A 23,498-nucleotide genomic window follows, 5' to 3' on the forward strand; every position below is an offset into this window, starting at 1 on the left:
ACTCTGGAGGACACGGGAAGGTTGGGGACATGGGGGGAGTCACAGGGAGATGCGGGGAGATGGGGGGACACAGAGCCATAGAGGGACACGGTGGGGGTGGCGCAGGACATAGGGGGGAACAGAGTCACGGGAAGGACACAGAGGGACATGTCGTGGGACACTGGGAAACACGGGAACACTGGGACGTGGAGCCGGGACAGGGACACGGGACACCGGGACCAAAGGCAGCCGGGATCCCCTGAACGCAGCCCCCCGCCGCGGCAGGCGTCGCGCGCATGCGCACAGCCCTCCCCCCCCCCGCCTCGGCGCGGCGCGCATGCGCGCTGTGAATCCCGCAGGCGGCGGCCCGCGCAGGCGCGCGGGACCCCCCGGTCCGGAGCGCGCAGGGAGCGCGCAGCGAGCGCGCAGCATGGCGGGGCGCAGCCTGCGGCCGCACGTGCACTGGGCGCAGCGGCACGGCGAGCTCTACCTGCGCGTGGAGCTCAGCGACGTGCAGGTAGCGGCGGCCGCCGCCGCGGAGCCCCCCGCGCGCCCGCACCGCCGCGGCTGCGCTGCGCGGGGCGTGGGGAGGGTAGGGGTGCTGGGAGGGGGTGACCCCAGCGCGGGGCCTTGGCGGGGCCGGGGGGGATGGGGGCGGGTGTGTGGGCAGTGGGGGGCCTCCCCCGGGGCAGGTGCATCTGGACCCATCCCGGTGCATGGATCATGGTGGTTGCACCTCTGGATGGTGCTGGGGTGCTTGCACCCATCCCAGTGCATGGATCGTGCTGCTTGCACCCATCCCAGTGCATGGATCGTGGTGCTTGCACCCCTGGATGGTGCTGCTTGCACCCTACCAGGGTGTGGATGTTGCTGGGGTGCTTGCACCCATCCCGGTGCATGGATCGTGCTGCTTGCACCCATGGATGGTGCTGGGGTGCTTGCACTGGTCCTGGTGCATGGATGGTGCTACTTGCACCCATCTTGGTGCATGGATGATGCCAAGGCAGTTGCACCTATGGCTGGTGCATGGATGGTGCCAGGGTGGTTGCCCCCAGCCAGGCCCATTCCATGCACTCCCACATGCCGGCTCTCGGCCCGGCCTTTGCTCCGGGGTCGCGCGGGCAGCAGCCTCTGCCTGCCCGGCCTCCCCGCGGTCGCTGGCGCCGCCGGCCTCGGGCTTCGCTCCTGCCCAAGGCCGGGGCGCCGCGGAGCTGCCGGCATGGGTGCTGGCTCTGCCCCGCGCGCCTTGGGCTGCGGCGGGAGCAGCCGAATCCCGGGCGGCCGCGGGGCCTCGGCTCGTCCCGGGGGCCGGGCGGCACCGTCCACATGGTGCAGCACGGATCCAGCGCGGAGCCGGACGGCCCGGCACTGGCTCTGCACAGCCCGCCTTGCCAGCAGATTGGAAGTGCTGGCGGATCCGGGTGGGCACCCCAGGGGTCTCTGGCATCTGGGCAAAGCTTCGGGCTGATCCTTCTCTGTTCGCTCAAAGTGTCACCCGAACCCACTTTTTCTCCCCCAGAACCCGGACATCACCATTACCGACAACGTGCTTTATTTCAAAGGTAGGCGGCTGCTTCCAGGTGGCTTTTCCTGCGGGTGGGCTGCGCGTGCATGGACAGGCCCCAAAGGCACCCAGGAAGTGGCCCTATCTTATAGGAAAAAGCCCCAAACGCTCCCTGTGTTTAAATGTCACTGCAATTTCCCTGTGGCCGCGCAGGAGATAACCCACATGGGAGCTTCCTGCTGCGGAGCCCTCGTTTGCAAGCGCTATCAGCCCTGGGCATGGGCAGCGCGCGCTCCATTTGAAAGGTAAAGCAGATGTGTCCTGAAAGGGGCTTTGTCGGGGCCGTGGCCGCAGCTCCGTGGCCCTCGCGGGACGTGCGCTGGCTGCGCTTGTGCCCCCGTTTCGGCTGCCGCCTTTCTCAATGGAGATGCAGCGTCTAACAGACAGCGACTCTGCGCTGAGCCGCAGCCAAGGCCACTCGATAGGGTTTCGTTTCAAAGCCCGGCTCGGTTTACGGCATCTCCGGGGAAAAGGCTGCAGGTGCCGCTGGTGGGTGGGCTTTGGAGCCATCCCGCATGCAGGAGCTTTTCCGTAGGGCCAAGGTTGGGCCCACGCTGAAGGGTTGTTCCTGCCTCTACGTGTCCCCTGCAGCTGGGGGGCCAGGGACCCACCACGCTCCCACATTGACACCTAATTCTTGTCTTTCAGCTCAGGGACATGGTGCCAAGGGGGACAACATCTATGAGTTTCAGATTGACTTCCTAGAGCCAGTTGAGCCTAAAGTAGGTATTTTTTCCCCCTCTTCTGTCTTTCACTTTCTTTCTTTGTAGTTCTTGGAAAAGTATGAAAGCCAAATGGCTTTGCCTTGCAGTTCCCGATGGGCTGTTCTGTATTTCCCCGGTGACTCTGCATCCTCTGAACTAGGTGCCACCTGTGGCTGTTCCTCAGCCCTGGGCTTGGCCTTCATCCCGTTTCCATGCAAATCACCCCACTGGAGCTAACGCTCATGAGAGTTAAGCTTTAATAAAGCTGCAAGCTGTATTTATCACAATATTATACAGTGGTTGCAGTGTCTTTAAAGGTTCGGCCCTGTTTCTGCAGCGTGGAGGAGGCCGTTTCCTCGGGATGCCCCAGAAAGGGGGCCAGGCTGCTGCTTTGCAGTGGGTGGCTGCGGTGAAGGATGATCCTGAGGGCCAGCAGCCCAGGGGTGAGGTTTGCCAGCCGATAACATCATCTCTCTGCTTCCCAAGCCTCTCCAAGCGCTTCTTGCGCTTCCTTCCACTGCAGCAGTCACCACATGAGGTCCTTGGACCTCATGCTAACCTTCATGCTAACCTTTCTACCACCAGTTAGAGGAAAAATGACAGTTTCACCTCCAGCCGACTGGAATAGCTGTGGAGCAGCTCGTGTCCCCGGGCTTCTGCTCACGATGGTTCCCGTGTCCCCCTCAGCCCCTGTACAAGGTGACTCAAAGGCAGCTGAACATCACGGTGCAGAAGAAGGAGAGCGGCTGGTGGGAGCGGCTCACCAAGCAGGAGAAGCGCCCGCTCTTCCTGGCTCCGGACTTCGACCGCTGGCTGGACGAGTCGGACGCTGAGCTGGAACTCAGGGAGAAGGTGAGCGCTGCTGCATCCGTGTCCGCCTGGAAGCGGTCGAGTGATTCCGCCTGTAAGGAGCAAGTGGGAAACGGGCGTATTTCTGGTTTATAAAGAGCCGCAGTTGGTGATCCAAGCTGTGCCGGGCTGGAGTTCAGTGCTGAACTCTGCACCGTGCGCCCTGTGTCCCGATCCATCTCCCTGATCCAGAGGTGCCAGTATCCCGGGAAAGCCAGGGTTTCTAATGCTGTATCCACATGGACTCGTATAGAGCTGTGTCCTGAGCCCTTGGATGCTGCCTGGCTCCAGGTTTCTGCTGCGTGCTCAGCTACAGCAGCTCGGCACAGTGGGGAAGTGGAAAATGTCCTTGGAAAAGCCTCGCACGGGCCGCGCTTGTGCATGGAAGCGGAGCAGGAAGCGCCGCTCCAAGGGCGGCAGAGAGCTCGGCCGGGTGGTCTTGGTCCCCCTCAGCCCACTGGTGGGAAGCGTTTCAAAGAGCAATTCCAGGGAACGGTGGTAATTGAGGATTAGCGGAGAAAGCAGCTGACTTCATCACCAGACCCACCAAGTTTCTAGAGGAAAATGCACAGTAAAGAATAGGTGGGATAATTAGTTAGCAACCTCTAGCTTTTATAGTACCGTTGTTTCTGGGTAAGAAATAGGCAACTGGCTGCTTATCTGAGTTTTAAACCCGCTAGCTTTGCAGCAGGATAGTTAACAAATCACTTGCTAATTACAGTAACACTCTTTAAAACCTTATCCCTCATCTTAAGGAAGAAGAAAAGATTAACAAAATGAAAATAGAATCCAGAGTCCCAAAAGACCGTAAGTAACCATACCCTTCCAGCATGTGAAAAGGGGCTTAAAAAACTTCCATCCCTCTCCTCTTTAAATCCCAACTCCTGGGGCTGATTTTGACTGGCTCGGTGCATCTTGGAGGGAAATTTTTGTGTAATGAACTATTTAGAAATTTAATAAAGCTGAACTGCAGTTGCTAAGGAACTTTAAGGATGTTAGGAGCAAGTAGAACCCACCACAGACACAGCAGCCCTTTTATTGCAACCCGCAGTTTCCCTTGTTGGCCACACGGATAGAGCCAAGGCTCTGCAGGAGGGGCACCACCATCTTCTACTCACCTCATGTATTTATCACTGATTGCAGCTTTCAAACACCTGAAGAAAGGATACTTAGTCGTATATAATCTTGTACAGTTTTTGGGATTCTCTTGGATTTTTGTGAACATGACAGTACGACTGTTCATCTTAGGAAAAGGTAAGTAATAAGCACAAGTTTATTCACTTTTTTTCCCCTTTTGTTTTTCATGCTGTTTTTAGTACTTTCTAGACTGTGAAATCTAAAGATGTATTTAAGAAGCAGTAAATCCTGCTTCTGAACACAATTGTTGCTTCTTGAAACACAATAAAAGCCTCACAAAACTCATCACAACTTCAAGGATAGGAAAATATTCTCCTCTTGTAAATGATAGTGCAGATCCTCATGAATGGCACTCGCTGTACTCTGCCAAGATTTCATTTAAGGAAATCAATTGGAAGAAAACGTGTCATTTACTGCCATTAGTAGTAGCAGTATCAAAAATACTGGCTAGAATATTTTGGTTTTGAAGATACTTCTCTTCCTTCTTTTGAGGTACAAAGCTATCTTTTATTCTTTTTTTTTATAAAGTTATCACTGAAATAGTTTTTGATCCTTGTGTGTGTGACGCAGAATGTTTCAGCCGTGCTTTTAACCTATGACTTCAAGACAAAATCAGTAACAAAGCTATATGTGTAATTACGTGTAATATTTTTGTTTCAAATACAAAGAGAAGCTGTTATCAAGCCCTGAGCCTTTCAGGCAATGTCCCGGGCTTTAAAACTCAGTTACCCTTCAACTGGTTTCCCGTGTCTTGCAGACTCCTTCTACGACACATTTCACACGATCGCTGACATGATGTATTTCTGTCAGACCCTGGCATTAATGGAGATCATGAATTCACTCATAGGACTAGTCAGGTCACCACTCTTACCTACTGTAATCCAGGTAATATTTTTTGAGATTCTTCTTGTTCTTTCCATGTTAAAAGTGTATCTGCATTTTACATAACAGTGTGCGGGCCCTCTAAATCAAGTGATACCGTCTCACTGGCACTGCCTTGAAGAATAGCTTCCGAAGTGGCAATCCCTGCTTTTCCAGCCTTCATTGTGACAGGCCGTCTTGTCATCTTCCGTTGCCTACCTGAGAGTCCAGGACTACAAAAGGAAGAGGCAGCTGAAGAAAACACTGTGTTTTTGATTTGGTTCCAGTTACCTCTTTATTTTGATTGTTGTGCCTGAAAAAAAAAAGACTCTTTATGACTAGGTCCCTTAGCTTGGACCTAAGTACCAGAGGGTCAAAGCGTGCAAGATGCGTGCTCAGGAGATGTTTCAGGCCTGAAGAGTGCTTGTGCTGCATGTTTTTGACAGCAAGGACTTGCTCCTTTTGGTGAACAGTGTGACTATTTACTCCTTAATTTGTCTTTAAACAGGTATTTGGAAGAAACTTTATTTTGTTTGTTGTCCTTGGAAGCTTAGAAGAAATGCAGAGCAAAGCTGTGGTGTTCTTCGTGTTTTATTTCTGGAGTATCATTGAGCTGTTCAGGTTTGTGGGATTTTCCACTAACAGATTTGCACAGAACAGTTCGGTCCTTCCCCAAAAGTCTTTAAAGAAGAGAATATGTATCGTCAGAATATGTTAGTTCTGTAAACTCCCAAATAAAAATGTTTCAGTCGTCCCTAGGAAGTTTTTGAATATTGTGTAATTTGGGAATTACATTGATTTGTCTGTACAGCAGATAAATGAAAGAGTAATTCTAGTAGCAGTCTCCATTTTTAACAGTGTCTCTTCCTTCTCAAACTGAATTGACTCTAGGTATCCCTTTTATATGCTTTCGTGCATTGGTATTGAATGGAAACCACTCACCTGGCTCCGTTACACCACCTGGATCCCTCTCTACCCATTAGGATCCTTGGCAGAAGGTACGTCCAAGAAAGCTTAATAATTGGAGAGGTTAAAGCCAGGCAAATATTTTTATCAGTTTTGTTTTTCTTGCTGACTGAAACTTTTCAGTTTGACATGAGTGAGGTGCAGCAAAAAGTGACTGAGCGTGGGCTGCCCGCAATGCAGGGTGCCTGAGGAGACACCGTTCACTTCTCTCTGCTGATCCAGGTGTTTGACCAGATCAGGTCTAGCGCACAAAAGCAGCCAGGCTTAGGTGCACAGCTGCTTGCAGATCTTTATCTTGTAAGTGGTTGATTGGGATAGGCCGGAGCAGATTATTCCTCTGAAAGCAGAAGTAAGATGGTCTGAGACAGGCAGGGCTCTGTTCCCCTTCTGCTGGAGAGTGCCTGCAGGCCCTGAGTCTCCTTGCTGCCCTCTAGAAAAGAGGCGATTTTACACTGAGCTCTCTTAACAAGTCAGGATTTTTAAAAAGTAAAATAAAATAAAGACGCCTGTACCTGCCTCGCTCCCAGGTGCTGGAACGTGTTTCACTCCTGCCTGTTGGAACGTGTCTCTGAGGCAGCAGTAGGCTTGTGCATTGCCCAACTCCAGGGATGGGAAAGGCTGCGACTTTCCTTGCCCTGGGTATTTCTCCACACGAGATCCTGCTGGCTCCGGCCCTGCAGGAACAGTGGGGTATGGGAACGGGGGGCACGCGGGCAGGCTCACTGTGATGAACGTTTCTGTAGCTAACCTGCTGTGCTGCCTGCTTCCCATCATACTGCATGTTTAAAAAAACTGCTTATAAATAGTTTGCAGGTAATAAATATAGTTTGCAAGAGCATAAGGGAACAGCTTGAAAAAGCTGGCGTGGGTTGGACAAGGGTGTATTTTACCTGTGGTTTATAATCATGGTGGCCTTCTGTTTTCAGCTGTCTCTATCGTGCAGTCGATTCCCATCTTCAGTGAAACGGGGAAATTCAGCCTGGCAATGCCAAATCCTCTGAACGTCACGATCCAGTTTTCATTCTTGCTTCAAGTATACCTTATAGCCTTATTTTTAGGTAAGATATTCAATTGTATTTCTCACGATTGAAGTAAAAGGCCAGTTCCTTCTGAATATGTCTTTTTTTTTTTCCTAAGCAATTTAAATTCCTGCGTCTCAGGGATCATGGTAACACAAAATTGCTCAGACTTAAGCTGGCTTTATCCTTGTAGCTTGTTTATGTAAATTTGCCAGAGGTAGGGGAGAATGCAATTAGAATTAGAATTGGTTAGCCCTTAAGTAGGAGGCCTTAGTAACAAGTTAGCTTCGTTACCTACAGATTGCTTGGAATAAAAGAGCAATTGTTTAAATATATTTATAGCCTCTGCATTCTTAGTTTTCCCCTGTACATGGCATTTGAGCTTCAGAATGGTTTAGCTGAAATCTAAATATAGTTCCAAATTAAAGTAATGTTTAACTGATCTACATCACAAGCACTAATGTAAGATGAAGACTTGTTTTTTCCAGGGAACAACAGAGGAGGCTTTTTAGATAGTAGTACCTTTAAAGAGGAATGCTGCTTCATTGATTCACATTTGGGTTCTTGTATTTTGAACATAAGATAACATTTTACTATGCATACCAGTTACATAAATTGCTTAAGCAATACCTTAGGATTCAATCTGAACCACCTGTTTGGTCCTTTTCCATCTCTGCACAGCTGGTGTTGCAACTCAGGGTGTTCAGGCAACCTTGTGAGCAGCCCTGCGGGCCCAAACACGGTACCAGCCAACAATATCAGCAAGAAAAAAAAATAGCAATAGTTTCCCAAGCTCTGCGTACCTTAAATGCTGTAGGAGGGAGGGGGTTGCTATTGCTTGCCCTCTGTCTTGCCTGAACTTTAATCTGGTACAGCCATCTAGCATTAATAAGATGCAATGACGTCTTGCCTTCAAAAACCTCCAACTGACATTAATAAAATGCAATAACATCCTGCCTAAAAAACTCCATTCTTTTTCAGGGCTATTCATAAACTTCCGGCATCTCTACAAGCAGAGGAGAAAGCACCTTGGACCAAAGAAGAGGAAGATGAAGTAAAGGAGGACTGCACTGCTCCTCACCTAACTTATCTCAGTGATAAGATAAGCCTCTAATTCTTACGGTTTTATCCACTGCAATGTAAAGAATTTTGTAAAGTTAAATCATATTAGATTTCATAGTGAATTCGGGTAACATCCCCAGATACTGTCTTTTCTTCTGTTTCAATCATATATATGCATGGCATTTATCATGAGCAGAAACATTTAAACTTGTGTCCCATCAGTACCATATTAGAAAGAAATCCTATTATCTGCATATGATATGCTTATAAACAGTGGAACAGCACTAAGTAGAAGTACTGTTTATCTTTGGATTGGATTGGATATTTGCTCTTCGATATTGCATGCAGATAGGGCTTCTGAGGTGGGAGATGGTGTCCCACACTGTCCCCAGGGTGCCATTTCGATGGCAGGAGGAACAGCCTGAGACCACGAGGAACAGTATTTGAGTATTTACTGATGGTTGAGGTAAATAAGCTGTGCCCCCTTCCCTTCTTTATGGGAGCATGCTGCTGCTGTTCAGTTTAAAACTGGAACTAGTGATGTCAGATTAGATGCTACCAGCTTGCTCTGTTTCTAGTTTAGTCTTAACAGAGTAGGAGCACGATGGGGTCCCCCGCAACAACTGTCCCCAGGCATCAGAGGAAGGAAACTGCCAGCCTGTCACGGGGCCAGAAATGCTTCCCTCATTGCTAAGGCAAGCACTGAAATAGAGTAAAACAAGAACCATGGGTTATGAGCTTACTCTGAGCATGCAAACCCCAGGCGAACTCCATCCAGGGATGCGGAGGGAGAAACATCTCACGGGGCTGGGAGAGGCACAACCTGGAACTGCTCCTGGAGAGTGGTCGCCACTGCTCCTTCCTGCTAGGGCTGCAGCTCCTGCAGTTACAGCCTTATGAAAGGCAGCGGGGATTGTTTTCATTCTTCCTAAATTTAGGAGTGAAGCTGAGAAATTGGCACGTATGCTTTGTTAGACAGCCCCTGATGAACAGGGCGGTGGTTCTAATAAGCCATGGATTATTTTGATAAAATTTGTACCAAAGTTTAACAAAGGAGATCCCACATAGGGCTTGAAGGTATCTTTTTTCTCCTCTGTTTGCTTTAAACGATGGGAAAATACAAGACAAATTCTAGGTCATCCCTTCTTTCATATGGAAACATTTGTTTCAGTTGACTTTGGTTCAGGACGTGCTTCCTCACACCTCACTTCCCAAACTTGATTCCAGAGCCCCCTGGCCTCCTCAACCCACTTCAGCACAAGTACAATAAGCTTATTCTAAAACACTGTTGCAGTAGAACAGGCTGCATCCTGACTGCTCCTGCAATGCCAGCAATCCAGAACAGGCACTCGAGTTGAGATTAGCTTAGTGCCATTTTTCTGTCCAAGTTACTTTCTTTTTTTACTACTGTAAAACAATGTGAATCCTACAGAAAATTATCTTCAATGCCTAAAAGTAACGAAGAGCTCACTGTGTGTGACCTGGCCCCAGGCCCCTTGCCACTCTGAAGAGAGGGATTATGTTTATAAGGAGATTTTTTAAACACAGAATGGGTATGAACTCCAGGCTGTCTTTCACCACTGCTTTTCTGTCAACCAGTGGCACGAGGAATTTGCTTTTCAGAGATCTCACTCAAGGGCTTAGGCTCAAAGGAGACTGCAGATAGGTTCACTCAGAAGAGCTGGGCATTACTGACTCTTGCACCACAGCGTACACTGTACTTTGGTATGTTTGAAGTGTGTCTAGGGACCCAATGGTTGAGCAGTGGAACAGCAAGGATCACTTTTATACTTCAATCTCTCCACTGGGCATTTAAACTTCTGTTATAAAATGCATATGTACTCATACATGATACTTCTCAGTGAAACTGTGGTACCTGGTGTGAGCTGTCATGGATCTTACACTACTGAGTTCATTAGTCCTTCAGAAAGAATGTGTTTCTATTAATAAAGATTTACAACCAAAGTTTGTTTCACTTCAGTTGTTCATAGAACTTCCTCTACAAAGGGAAAGAACAGCTCAGCTGTCAGACTGCTTAGACTCAGCCTTCCCTGGCTAAAGTTTTAGACCTGTGACATTAAGCAGGCTCCTAGCCAAGTTGCCATGAAAATGAAATGAAAACAACTAGGTATTCCTAAAGAATTACTCTTTATTAATATTACACAAATTAAAAAGACTGCCTTCTCAAAAGATTAAATTACTTCCACAAGTACAAGCACTGCACTGTGAGTGCTCCTGTTTCCTACTACAATACAGACTTGCTTTCAAGTCAGGCATGAAATTAATGATGAGACCCTGAAATTATCCATGTATCTGATTTTGCACAGTGATTCTCACACATTCTTTGGACAATTCAAATCCATGTGTAAAATAGTAGTAGCTGCCTTTTTAGACACTTGCCAGTGAGTTCAGTCATTTCACTGCTATGTTTTAGAGAGGCCAAAAGCCACAAGCAGTGTTTTCTTTCTCTTTCCTAACATGTACTAGAAGACTCCCTCCCATTATCCAGCACCATATTTGACAGTGGGACACTTAAAAAACGTGTTTTCCAGAGCTGACTAAAGCCACCACAAATCAGCTATGAGAGCACTGATGCAAACAATGGGCCTTGTTTGCATAGGAAGGTTTCCAAACAGTAATTAAACAGGTCCCAGAAAATAAGAGGACAAGACAATTTGAACCGCTCGTGTCTTCATTAATGGACATTCCCCCATATGGAGCCCTCAGAGTCTTTCAGTGCTGCTACCGGAAAAGTCCGTTTGCAGCGGAGCAATGTTGTGATCATAGGCTGCATACTCTGAGGCACCAGTACTTGCCACTTTGAGCTGCTGAGCAGCATGTGTGAGCTGAAAGGCCGCGTCGGGATGCGCCGTGTCAGGGAGCAGGGTGCACTCCCGCTCCAGCATGTCTGCCACCCCTTTCAGCAGGTCCAAAAAGCCAAAGGCCAGAGCTGCCTTTCGTAAGCGGTTAAGCTCCTGCAAGGAAGGAAAACACCTTTTAAAGTCACGGTGAAATTTCAATATAGAAACATTACAGTGACACAGGTAAGCAGTGCTGATTTTCCCTTGCTCCCTTCCCGGAGACCCTCTAATTCTCCCTTTTCTGCATTTAACTCTGCACCTGCCAGTCCTGCCTGTGTCCCAACTGGAGGCAGCCTCCAACATGGACATTATTGACTGCTAACTTTAACCACAGTGTCCAGCAAAGTCTATATAATATTATTTCTTCGTTATGAATTTACTTAACGACAGTGATCTGTGTGCATTTAGACATCATATACATTCTTGAAGTCTCTTAAGAGTTACAGTAATAAACCGAGTTAGTCCTAAGCTTACAAGAGGAACAATTGCCTCCAACTACAGTCTAGATTATGGAGTGTAATGATGTGGTTAAATGTGCCTAGAATTTTGTGTTTCTCTGCTTTGCTGGTAGGAAAAAAGTAGGAGACATTTTCAGTGCAACATTTGTGACTCAAACTTTGTGACTATGTTTGTGTCAAAATCAAAACAACGTTTGTGGCTATGTCCTCATTCTGATCTGATCCCTCAGTTGATTTCTGCCTGGAAAGATAAATTTCTGGTTGGGAAACCAGACGCTCTGCCTCAAATGAACCAGTCTGTAAGATGGACATTTGGGTGCCTCCTTCCTTACAGGACAAGATGTGCTTTTGCAAAGCACGGGAAGCCCAGCACAGCACATCCTACACAAGCATAGCACATCCTACAGAAACAGGCAGTATATGGTGCTCTCTCAGATGCGCCACTGTCATCATAGATTAAACTTGCACTAGCCTGTAACATCTTACTTTATAGAACGTTTGAGTCTTCTCAGGGAGCTTCCTTGCATTCCTCAAGATCTTCTGTACATCTGTCTGCAGGAAAAAAAAAAAAAGATAATGGTTACTGTTAGAGACGCTGCAGAAAAGAATCCTCAACTATTATTGATAAGTAATCCTCATCATTGACATGACTGCAGCTCACGGAGGCTAAAACATAAAAGGGTAATTACACCAAATCCAATAAACTAAGCCGTATGCTACACTAGAGACACAGCTTTCATTAGATAAACTATGCTTTCTGATTGCATTTTAATCATGGCACTTTAAGAGGCAGCATTTATAAAAATAAAAACAATTACATTAAATGGACAAGACACAGGCTCCACTTCACTGGCGAGACAGATACTGCTGAGCAAGGAAAGCATCAAGTTCAAAGCCTGTGTCATTACCTGGAGGCCACTTGGTTTAATCCATACAGTAACATTCTGTGCATAACTGCGCTTGTTTTTGGGTTGCAAGGGGAAAGGGCTCTTATTGTCATCCTCTCCATAAGGATTTTCTTTTGCATCTAGGAAGGGTGTGGAAAAGAAAATTAGTAAATAAGATTTGGCAGGGTCATTCATGCAAGTGAATGCACAACAGGCCCTCCAATGGGTGCAGCTAGTACCTGAGATAGGTCCAAGTTGTGCCATCTTCCCCAGCCATGGAAGGGGCTCAGGACCAGGTTCAAAGAGTGACATCATGAGGTTTGATTTCTTCTTACTATCAGCTTGTGAATACAGCATTCCATACCACTCCGGCCTAGTGAAAAGAGCATATTACAAAGGCTGAAAATTGTCCACTCTCTTTTTTTTTGCATAGAATTTGCCTTCCTCACACTCTGTGGAGGCTCTTGTTTTCATTATTTTCAGTCTATACTTGGGAGATACATATCCACATACTAAAACCCCACACTTAGCCCAGCAATGCAGAACTCTGTACAAAGCAAAGCTTGAATCAGCAAAAGAAAAGGGATTTTTCCAAGCAGGTATCCATACCCCAACTGGACAACAGCCACCATGCCCTCCACTTTCAGGCTCCCGTGTAACAGAACACAAAAGTTGGGGATTTTCCCAGCAATCTGATTAGCTGAATTTTCATCTTCAGTGTCATCTGTTATTCCAGGTCCCACCTCATCACCCTCTGCAGAAGAGAATAAAACACAAAGGAGTAACATGGGACTAAACTCAGACGTACGATTTCTATTTCCATCAGCACTTAGCACCCCGTGTCTTCTGCAATGCAAGAGTTCCAACACAAAACAACACTCTGCCAAATAACTCTTTTTTTTTTTCCATGCTTTTCTGTTTTCCTTTCTTCAGGACAGGCTCTAGATGTGAGAGCTTGTGGTATTTTAAATATTTTATTATACGTTCTGAACACAAGCACCAGCTTTTCTCACAGCAGCAAGGGCTGAAGAGACTTCTCTCTCCCAGCCACCTGGCTGCAGGTCTCCTCTGATCTGTTCACTGAGCTCTTTGTAGAATCACTCCCTAATCCAGGTCCAACAAAATGAGCCAGGTTAACATAGACCCCCTGCTTCATTTGTTTAAACTAACTCGACTCGTTTTCAGTGAGCAATCAAATGGGAGAGGGGGAGCTAATCTCACATGAGGGAGCAATAAAAGGCAGCCCCAGAGGTGGCAGTGAGTGGCTGCAGCTGGATAAGGCTGAATCACAACAGTCCTGTTAGCAATTATTTAGGTATATACATATATGCAGCAACTAAGGCTCAAGTAAAACTGAGCAATCTGGTTGTTACTAATACCAGATTTTTTACAACAACCAATCACTCCAACAAGGAAAAGAAAAGCAGACATTAATTATTCATCTTGCAACACATAATGGGATATAACTATTTTTAGCTTTAAGTTTAGCACAGTCTTAATAATGATGCTATGAGGACACTGTTTACTATTTCACTGTTCTCTGTACGAATGAACTTTTCAAAGAAAACATTACTTAGGAAAAAAAAAGTTAAGAGCTTGTGTTCAAGTTTTATCATTTTCATGTAATTATAAAAATACATCCTTAGAGACATTCAACCTTTAGAAGAAGCATAAAACATCTGCTTCTAATCTAAACCATGACCGCTGGAGGGGAAGCTTAAAGCAGTGTTAGCTACAGAAACAAGTTGCTCACCTCGGTTAAGTGCAATGGGCAACACCAAGTGTCTGGATAAGACAGGAGGGCTAGAAATGTCAGCTATATCTACAAAGCCAACAATTTCTAGATCTGTAGGGAGACAAGAGATTGAAGTCAGTTTTCAAAATAGCTGAAAGGTATTCAGAATTAATTTAATATTATACTTATACCACTAAGTTTTCTGAAGCAGTGACTAGACTGGGGCAAACAGTGCCCCAACCTTGTTTGTTGTCCCTAGGTGTTATTGAAGTTATTGAAACATCCATGGACAATGACATTTCAATTTCAACATCCATGGACAATGACATTTCAAAATGAGAATGTAACTTCCATCAGATATGCAATGTTCTTCAACTGTTTTTCTAAATGCTTAGGGAATCGTGCACATTGCTTTTACACTGTACCCAATTACCCAACAATCAAAAGGAGAGAAAATACAGGTTCTCTGTAAGGACAAAGGTGTATCTGGACTAAACAAAATCTACTGGCTTTGAACTGGCACCAGAGAATCCTCAGGAATTCTCATCAATTCTCTCCCAGGGTTAGCCCTAAAGGGCCTCATCCAGGACTGGGAAGACTCATTTGTGGTTCTTCAGCTTTCTATGCCCTCAAGTGGTTCAAATCCACTGCATAAGAAGTGGTGGATTTTTACTGGTAAAAGATTGGGGCAGTGCAGCCACTTCTCCTCGTCCCCCACTGCCCTATTACATCAGCCGTAGTGAAATCCATGAAAGCAATCTTCTAAGATTTAAGCAAATCTGCTAAGCTTTACCCACCACTGCCTCAACAACACTTCTCGTGTAATCTTCAGAGAGGCCACCAGAAAGGTGCCCCTTTATTTCACCCAAGAGTGAGGAGTCATTTTGTGAAAGGCAATCCTAATGTAAAATGCAGCCCATTCTCAATCACTCCACTCCCATACTCCATGAAATTTACAGGGGACATTCTTGGAAAGCAGCCTATGCCTCTTTTCCATAGTCACGACCCCTAGAAATCAGCACTCCAAGGCTTTGAGAGTGGCTCTACCTTATTCCTTTCACCAGGTACATGTGGCTGAAACAGGATGAGACACTTGCCCCAGGGAGCCACATACACCAAGCAATTACACTGACAGTGACTGTCCTTGAAGGTTAGAGAACAAGTAGACGAAACAGTAACTACACAGGGTAAGAGCTGGCAGCGAAGTAGTAAAAAATCAAATGGATTTATTTAAAAAAAAAAAAAAAAAAGTTACCTGTATTTATTGCTTTAGGGATGGGGTCTATTTCCTCATCTATAACGAAAGGCTCTGGTCTGGGAAATACTTGCACATCAGACGTTAGGTGGCCACACTTCAGAACAGCATGGAATGGTGTATAAGCCACATCTATTAGCTTTCTAGACCCGATCAATTAGGGAAAAAAATAATGCATATCAAATGAAAGCAAGTTTTTAAGTTTGTCTAAAACACACTAAACTCCCCAAAATTCATTACTCTGTTTTAGCTACAATTAATTCAATAGTTCTATCACTACCAAATTATGACACAAAGCAGTCTATTATCACACTGATGACAAATTTACATCAATTAATTAACATCAATTCTAGAAATTAGTATCTCCTATCACCCAATCATATCAGGTGCTATGGTTCAGTTAGAGAATGATTAAAAGAAATTTTGACTTTAACCAGTGAAGGTCAAAATTAAAAAAAGAAGTTAACATGATAACTGACTAAAAGAAAAAAAAGAAGATTAATCATCACATTTCTTCTATTTGTCTTCCCTTACACATACTAACTGAAAACCTTCACAATAGCACGTTTTCTACATATCTACTAACCCAAACATAGACTGTACATTCTTCAGGCAAAGGGGTCCATCGATTGTAAAAATCTGCCCTTCTCCGTTGTTTAAATCTATAAGCCGTTCCAGACAGTCCAGGGAATCCGTGCTCTGAAGCTGTACAAAAAGAAGTAAAACATTTTTGTTAAGCTTTGCTTTTGCTCTCCTCTCCTTAAATTTCATGCTTCACAAAAAATATACAACACAGCAAAAATCTGATTGGATGTTATTGTGATTTTTCATCATGTTCCTCTGTTCCAAATAAACCAATATTCTTTTTCTCTCAGGAAATACACTCTTAACATTACATTTGTATTAGCCAGGGGCAGTACTTGGCCCTGTAACAAATAACACATTGCTTTATTAGGTTAGATTCTGCTCTGAAGACAGGCTCAAGCAGCCAGCAATCCCAGAAGCTCTCAAGTTTTAAAGACTATTGGAATGCCTTAAACATCATCATACTTTATTGGTAATTTTAGGTTTCCATCTCCTTTAGAATAATGTAGTCTTTAAGAGGCAAGCCAGATACAATTCTTTTTGACTAGGACTTAGAGCATGGTTGTGAAAGCACTTAAACTTACCAGTAATAAAGAAAATCTATTATAAACCTTTTTCCAACTATTTGGATTTGTAAACAACACTAACTCAGCAGCTTAATCAAAAGGAACAGCCCTGACAGAGACCTTGAAGCTGAAATATCTACTGCATATCTATGTACAAAATCCTTCTGTCCATGACAGAAAAAAAAAATGTACGTGTCAAGGTAATCGTGATACTATTAATAAAACTTAATCTAAGGAACTTCAGTCTATATAAGCTTTGTTTTAAACATTTTTATTCAATAGAATTTTAACTATTGCCAAGATATTCAAAGCCAGTACTGAGACTTGCAAAGGCACTAGAAGAGAGCAAATGCAGTCACCTCTCCTTCAAAATAGACAAAGGTTGTTCAAAAACTCCAACTCAGAAACTGTTTGAGATAATTAGTTCAATGAAGGTATCACTACAAATAGTGAAATAAAAATTGTATACAATTTCTCAGGGATAAACTGTCATGATTTACATAGACTTTGAACCTCATAATCTAACCACAAGAGATACTACAGTTGAATTCCACCACATAACTAACACTAATTCCAAAATGTCAAATAAGCTTTCAAAGTAAGCACAGAAAAAGGTCACAGGAACTTTTGTGGCACACTTGTGATTTGATAAGAATATTAAATATCCCGTATAACAAAATAAGAAAGCGTATGTTAAAGACATCACCTCTTCCAGATTTGCCATGCACATGACGTACAACTTGGACGGGAAAGGGAAAGGCAGAGGAAAGCGGCTGCTCTCGCTTCGCTGGTTGTGAGTAGCCAGCGAGTGTCGCAGGGAGCCCCGGCCGATGCCCAGGCAGCCGTCAGTGACGAGAACAACCTTGAAGAAAAAAGGACAGATTAGCACTTTCAAGTGGAGCTGTGTTTGCACCTGCAGAGAGCATCTAGGCTTTGAAGTAGCAGGCACTTCTGCACTGAAAATCCCCGCTCGCATTTGCACTTCCACTAAACTAGGTGAAGGATTGCAAGCAGAGTTTCCAGAACTAAGCACATACATGAAATATTACTGGTTTAACCATTACAATTTAAATTACATACAGGATAAAATACGTCTTTTGTTGCAATTAGGCAATTGCACTAGACCATAAATTCCATAGCCATAAATATGTCATGCTGTGCATAAACATGGCTGGTTTTCAGCGTACACTAGCAATGCAGCAACTACAGCCAGAAAAGCAGGTCGCTGCTGAGGGACTTGAGCACCTTTGAAACAAGACCTGAGATACATCCAGCTGCAGCCACTTCTTTGTAGAATCTGAACACAAGTCCAAATCTCACTAGGGTTCACACCCTAATTCTTTGCTAACAAACTGAGCTGCAGGGCATTCACATTTTGTAACAAAACCCCTGAAACTAAATACACATTTTTCCATTCAGTTCCATGTCCAAAGTCATTCTGTTAAAACCTGCACTAAGAGGTTACATTAAATAATAGAATTACTTATATTAAATGGGGCCCCTGCCATTTCTAGTAAAGCAAAATAGCTGCTCTTTCAAAATTGCACAGAAACAGCAAGCATTATTTTTTTCCGAGACGGAAGAAAAATAAAATCCAACCCAACTAATGCATATCCATTGCATCTAGATTTTATTCTCCCCTAATCTCAATCCACCTCTTTTGCAATCTCTTCATCAATTGGACTTGAACTGTTACTCCTTAGTAACATTCTTTACTATTACAAGATTACACGCATTTCCCACTGCCTTCATCATCCAAAAGCCTGATGTTCTAGTATAATAGCCTTTGATATAAATGAGATATCAAATTGCTGAAATCTAATCTATGCTTGGGTTTTGCATATGTCTAGTACTTCACTTTGAATGTCTGTTTTTTCAAGGTGACTTTTGTCCTGGCTAGACTATGAAGCATTCTGTCTAGACTAAGAACCGATTTTCTGTTGTCTCCTTTCAGAATATTGTTTGAGAGGTGTTCCTAGCAAAATGACCTGCACAATTCCTGAAGTATATCCTTATTCAAAGACCGACAGGGTTTTGGTGTCTCAAAATGTGAGGGCTAAAGCAGACCTTGCCTTAGGAAGCAGCAAATTCAGAAGGCTGAGCGCTGCAAAGACTGAAATGAATATGAAATCTTGCTGTTGCTTGCGACCTAAGAGTGCTGAGGGCTTTGGAGAGCACTGGAGAGTACAGGTCGCTGCATGTGTCTATGGCCTTTCCAAGCTGACTGAGCTTCCTAGAGCAGTAGACTGATCCAGGTCAAACATCAGGTGTCCACAAAATACACTGGGGAAAAATTGCTAACATGCAAGTGCCTACGGAGAGCATTGCTGATATGCAATGTCCCTTGACAATTCTCTCTCCACTACAGTAATACATTTGGACAATCATCCAGGTTTTTGCTGATTAATATTTGAATAAAGAGTACCTTCTCCTATTCATTTCCTACAGTAGATCTAAAACAGTAATTCTTTATTTTCCTGTTGTATTAGCATACTGAGAGAGAGTATTCAAATGACTCAAAACACATTAACTTTCTGAAACTTGCAGGGATTACTAAGTACACACTAGATCCCATGTATAGTGAATGTCAGCAACCAGTCTTACCTGGCAAGGAATTGCTGCACCCCACTCCTGCTGGACAATATTGCAAACCCCGAGCAGCGCTGATTCTAAACAGGTTTTGTCATAATCATCCATGTTACTTAGGGCTTCCTGTGAAAACAAACAGCACAGTAACGGCTATGAAATATCACTATCTGGAAACACAGAACAGTTATTCACAGTTCTGTGGTAGGTAAATACATTTGCTTTGCATTATACCACAGTGCCAAGTGTTGTGTTCTTAGATACGGATTGTAAGGTTTAAAAAAAAAGAGAGATCATGGAAGGTATCATGTGACAAATATAAAAGTTGATTTTGAAGAACTATATAATAAAGTGACATAAAGTTTGACATAAAGTCAAAATCTGAAGTGATGTCTAATGTAAAACATACCATCTATTTCCATTTCCACACAATAATTTGCTTTCTTGGACAACATTCCAGTCAGCTCCAAAGACACTCCAAACAATCACCACCTCACTGCTCAAACTGAAGCATATTTACCTTTTGCATATTGTCCCACTGAAGTGACCAAGAGCACGTCACATTTCAGAGCTTAATGTCTGGCAGCCTTACAACACAGCGCTATGGAAATCAGGTTAGGAAAACCTCCCAGGCACCACAACAGTTTTAACTTCTTTGAGATTCAAGAAACATCCACAAGGAGTGTCCCTCAAAATCTCTTTGACAGAGAGCAACAGAATCCCAAACGGACATAGTCACCTCCTGTGTAATTATCCACAAACTAACTTTTCCTCCTCAAAATGAAAACTTTGTACTGCCTTAACACAGCACTGCAGGAAGGGTGCAACTCTAAAGCTGGCACACTGGGGGAGCCTGGTGCAACTCTCTGCTCTCAGGGATTCCCAAAGCAAAATCTTAAGGGAGGAAAGGGAAATAAACAAAAGAGAATACACTGACATTCTTCCAGTAAAAACAGAACAGAAAATATCTTTAAAACATGTTTGTCCCATAAAGGCCAACCCTAAAATATGGTGCTATGAGACTGTGTCAGATAGGTTATTTCTTCTTGATGCTATAATTATGTTAATCAGATAAATATGTCAAACTATTTCCCTGCAATTACGAAGCCACGAAGAGCCCTTAAGCTGGCGTGAGGTTTTAGCAGCCCGGCGCCTACCTGGAGCGTGTTGTAGTCTCTCGTGAAGGGCACCATCAGCTCCCAGAGCGAGGAAAACACCACCAAGGCGGTGAACTCCAGCTTGTAGTTGGTGGCCATGTGCTCGAAGAGCATGGTGAGCCCGTGCACGGCCAGGTGCTTGCGCTGGTACTCCTCGGAGCCCTCCACCGAGACGGGCCGCGTCATGGACAGCGACACGTCCATCACCACCACCGTCGGCATGGCGGCCTCTCCTCGCGGGTACCGGCATGCAGGAGAACGGATCACTGTGTGGAGAAGGGGAGGAGAAGGTTGGGGAGGATGGGGATGGTGAGTGGGAGCGACACGTCGCGCCCCCAGACCCAAGCCCTGCGGCCCCCAGACCCAAGCCCTGCGGGGTGGAGGCCTCGCAGCCCGCCCTGCTGTTAAGGGCACCCGCCGAGGCGCTGCTCGGCCTCCCTGCCACAACGGCGGCATGTGGCCGGGATTAAGCGGCAACGCGGATTTAAAGAGGGAGACGGGAGCGTGGGGCCTGGAACCGGCGTGCGCGGCCCGCGCTGCCTGCAGAGGGGGGGACCCGCTGGGAGGAGGCGCGAGCGGAGCCCCGGGCCCGTGGAGCGGAGCCCCGGGCCTGCGGAGCGGAGCCCCGGGCCCGCCGAGCCGCCCCTCACCGCGGCCTCGCCCGCCGCCATGAGTGCGCCCGCCAAAGCGTCCCCCGGAACGGCGCGGCCGCGCGCTGAGGGGCCGGGCCGCGCCGGGGCCGCCCGCGCCGCTTCCCGGCCCGGCCCGTGTTTTCCCGTTCCTCCCGCGTTACCGCAATACTGAATACGTTACAAAGAGCAGCCCAGTTAGGTACCACTACTATGAAAAATATTCACACAATAGAGATTATTGTGGATGGAAAAGAAAACAAGAAAAGACATCACGATTGGCTCATGGATTCCTCCCCATTCAGTAAACACAGGAGCAGGGCTGGAGGCTCCGAGCGGAGCCTCCCTCTGCAAGCCTGGCCCCACACGGACAAGAGAAGCAGCATGAGACAACAGCTTGCTTTAAAACACCTCAAATTATATATATTTTTTCACTCCCATGTGATAAAACCGCTGATCAGGGCTTTACAAAGTCCTTGGCTGTTAATGTTGTCCACTGTGGGGCTGTGCCAGGATGTCCTTAGTGATGCCACCCTCAGGGTCCGCTCGAGGTCTTGCAGCCCATCCTGCCTCCCTGCTGGGGATGCTCTGCAGTTTTTCCAGAGTTTTCAGGCTGTTTATGGCAGCACAAAGCACATTTAAATCTGCTGGCAAAGGCCAGCAAAGCTCAGCCCAGCAAAGCTCAGCCCAGCAGGGCTGCCTGGCCTGGCTTCTGTATGGGGCACTTCAAACCCAAGCTCTGTGCAAAAGAGCCTGATAACAGAAGATAAAGCAGGAAAGTATCATGATAAGGTGACCATGCTCTATGCAGAAGAGCTATTGATTTACCTCCAGCAGTGGACTGTCCTCCACAGTTGCCACCACATTTATCCAAGTAGATGCTTTTCTTCTGTTGACTGCGATGGAGATAATCAGTTGCCTTGATAATGAGAATAACCTGCACTAGCAGACAAAGATATTGGCTTCAGAGACAGACCCAAACCTATGCAATACTCTTTAATCTTCTTAGGGACTGCAGGTATTAAAGTGGATTGGCTCTTCCTCCAGTAATATGTCCTTCACATCTGACCCTCTCTTGTATTAGAATTTAGCTGGGAGAGGCATAATGAAAATGGGATCATTTTCATCTGCCTCTCTCTGCAACAGCATCTCGCCCGTGGCTGTTAAGTACCAAAGGAGCATCCAGGACTACCCACAACCTTTGGTGCTCCCCTTCCTCTTGAGCAGCATCTTCTGAAGGTAAGATGTGCACATCCCTAAGATTGCTGGCGATCTCTCCTGGCAGAGGCAGTCTAACAGGCTGAAAGGACTCGATCAGACTTCTAAAAAAGAATACACTCTACAGAAGAGCTAATCAATTTACAAGACTAGAGAAGCAAGGGGGCTGATTGTCACCTACTGCAAAAAACTGCAGAGCTCTTGCAGTTCGTTCTGGTGCTGGATGTATTTCTGCTTGCAAAAAGCCTTTCAGGAGGCTCATTGGAGAGAGAAGTAAGATAGAGTACTTAAAGAGGAATGTGTACATGTATTTTCTGTTCTCTTTCTTGTTACTCTTCTTCATTTTTACTAGGAAGAGTTATTTTGTAATAACTTGTACATATTGTATTATGCAATTTGCCATATGCGCGCTCATGTTCTTTTTACATACCCAGAGCAAAGCTTTTATCACCTGGTTATCTAGGTACTCCCATGACCCTCAATTACTGTTGCCTTAATGATCCTCCCAACTATTTAAAAGAAGGTAACATTGCCTGTCTTGCAAGAAATTTAGGCTGATTACTTCACTGGGTGTTATGCAAGAGGGTAAGTGTGCAGTAAATTGCATGAAGAGCTTAACTGAGAAGGGCTTACAACACTGTGATTCATATCCAGCTCAAGAATAATGTAATAGTTCCATTCTGGGAGAAAAAAAAATAAATAAAAATTAAAAAAAAATTAGAGTAATATCTTAAGGTGCAGCACTCAAGCAGTGCTGAAGGGTGAATTTTATCGAGACCCAAATGACCGTCTCCCTACTGTCACATATGTGTGCTCCGTCACTGTGGCATTTACAATTTGTCTGCCTTCACAAGTGCTGTTCAAATAATTATTCCAGGTATGCTAATTTCCCCCTAATAAAAGAAATCACTGTGATTCCACTTTGCCACTTTTGATTTCTACAAAAAGGTTCAAAAAGATGTAGTCATAGAAACAAATGGATGCTCAACACCCTGAGTTTTAGGAGAGCCAAATCCGCTTCCTACACTTCTCAAACTGAAAGAAAAAAAAAAAGAAAAAAGAAAAAAAATTCACCATTTGCTTGGCTTGCGTTTTGTGGGAGCACAAGGCTTGAAAACCGCAGAGCAGGAGCTATCGAATAATTCCGCGTGCTCCTCTCTGTTAAGCCAAACCTAGAGCTATCCTTCTGCATATCCCCCAGTAGAGAAAAAGACTGAAACCTGGGTCTAGATCTGACTTTATTAGCTGCTTGATCCATTTCTTTTAGTTGAAAATGGAAAGACACTCATTGAGATAATGTTGCCTGCACAATGGGGAAGTGACTGTACTTTATTTCTCACACTAGACCTTCTTTTGCAGGATTCTACCCTCTGGGTCATGCAGTTTCACTCCTGATGCTTAATATGAACTAGAAACTCCA

At 45.4% G+C, this 23,498-nt stretch overlaps 2 protein-coding genes across 2 annotated transcripts; one reads left to right on the forward strand and one right to left on the reverse strand.

Annotated features, from left to right (window-relative positions):
* Window positions 1–403: 403 nt before the first annotated feature.
* On the forward strand, window positions 404–9,935 carry HACD3 (3-hydroxyacyl-CoA dehydratase 3). Its single transcript, XM_026040495.1, has 11 exons — window positions 404–496; window positions 1,499–1,541; window positions 2,192–2,265; window positions 2,935–3,099; window positions 3,852–3,903; window positions 4,240–4,350; window positions 4,991–5,118; window positions 5,603–5,715; window positions 5,986–6,092; window positions 6,987–7,118; window positions 8,061–9,935. Exons 1-11 carry the CDS (start codon window positions 410–412, stop codon window positions 8,135–8,137), a joined length of 1,089 nt encoding a protein of 362 aa, XP_025896280.1. The 5' UTR covers window positions 404–409; the 3' UTR covers window positions 8,138–9,935.
* Window positions 9,936–10,330: 395 nt separating this feature from the next.
* On the reverse strand, window positions 10,331–20,449 carry INTS14 (integrator complex subunit 14). The gene is made up of 11 exons (XM_026040494.1): window positions 20,232–20,449; window positions 19,093–19,200; window positions 17,195–17,350; window positions 15,924–16,042; window positions 15,338–15,480; window positions 14,101–14,193; window positions 12,957–13,101; window positions 12,587–12,720; window positions 12,369–12,487; window positions 11,947–12,012; window positions 10,331–11,116 (listed from the first exon to the last, which is right to left on the reverse strand). Exons 1-11 carry the CDS (start codon window positions 20,433–20,435, stop codon window positions 10,865–10,867), a joined length of 1,539 nt encoding a protein of 512 aa, XP_025896279.1. The 5' UTR covers window positions 20,436–20,449; the 3' UTR covers window positions 10,331–10,864.
* Window positions 20,450–23,498: the final 3,049 nt, after the last annotated feature.

The sequence above is a fragment of the Nothoprocta perdicaria genome, unplaced genomic scaffold, assembly GCF_003342845.1.
Source record: "Nothoprocta perdicaria isolate Ctin4 unplaced genomic scaffold, notPer1 scaffold_26, whole genome shotgun sequence".
In the NCBI taxonomy this organism is placed as follows: domain Eukaryota; kingdom Metazoa; phylum Chordata; class Aves; order Tinamiformes; family Tinamidae; genus Nothoprocta; species Nothoprocta perdicaria.